This window comes from Buceros rhinoceros, unplaced genomic scaffold, assembly GCF_000710305.1.
Source record: "Buceros rhinoceros silvestris isolate BGI_N320 unplaced genomic scaffold, ASM71030v1 scaffold22792, whole genome shotgun sequence".
Lineage (NCBI taxonomy): Eukaryota > Metazoa > Chordata > Aves > Bucerotiformes > Bucerotidae > Buceros > Buceros rhinoceros.
Genome location: NW_010397426.1, coordinates 6,781 through 7,292, shown reverse-complemented (window position 1 = coordinate 7,292; position 512 = coordinate 6,781). Strand labels below are relative to the sequence as shown.

At 64.8% G+C, this 512-nt stretch overlaps 1 protein-coding gene across 1 annotated transcript in view; it reads left to right on the top strand.

Moving 5' to 3' along the window:
* The window catches only part of SLC9A5 (solute carrier family 9, subfamily A (NHE5, cation proton antiporter 5), member 5), a gene marked incomplete at its 5' end in the record, with an annotated part of 7,834 nt that overhangs the window by 4,223 nt on the left and 3,099 nt on the right, over window positions 1-512 (top strand). Inside the window, 1 exon segment of the mRNA XM_010146259.1 lies at window positions 455-490. Coding sequence (XP_010144561.1) covers window positions 455-490 — 36 coding nt within the window.

The window sequence follows — 512 nt, the reverse complement described above, 5'->3', positions numbered from 1 at the left end:
TTTCCTGGAGGGCCAGCGCTCCCGCTGGGTGGCTGTGCCAGCCCGGTCCCATTCCCATCACCTCCCGCAGAGCCGCTGGTCTCTGGCTTCCCCTTGGGCAGGGACGAGAAGGGTTAGCGTGCCCCTCCCCTCCAGCTCTCCCGGGCAGTGTGTCTCTGGGCACAGCCAGGAACTGCTTTGGACGTTCAGACTCCTGTGGGCAGAGGGTGCCTGGTGGTGGTGCCCTGGGTGGCTGTGCCAGCCCGGTCCCATTCCCATCACCTCCCGCAGAGCCGCTGGTCTCTGGCTTCCCCTTGGGCAGGGACGAGAAGGGTTAGCGTGCCCCTCCCCTCCAGCTCTCCCGGGCAGTGTGTCTCTGGGCACAGCCAGGAACTGCTTTGGACGTTCAGACTCCTGTGGGCAGAGGGTGCCTGGTGGTGGTGCCCTGTGGGAGCCAAACCACTCGTGTCTTTGTCTCGTGGCAGGTGGGAACAGTTCGACAAGAAGTAACCGAGACAGCTCCTGATGCGGAC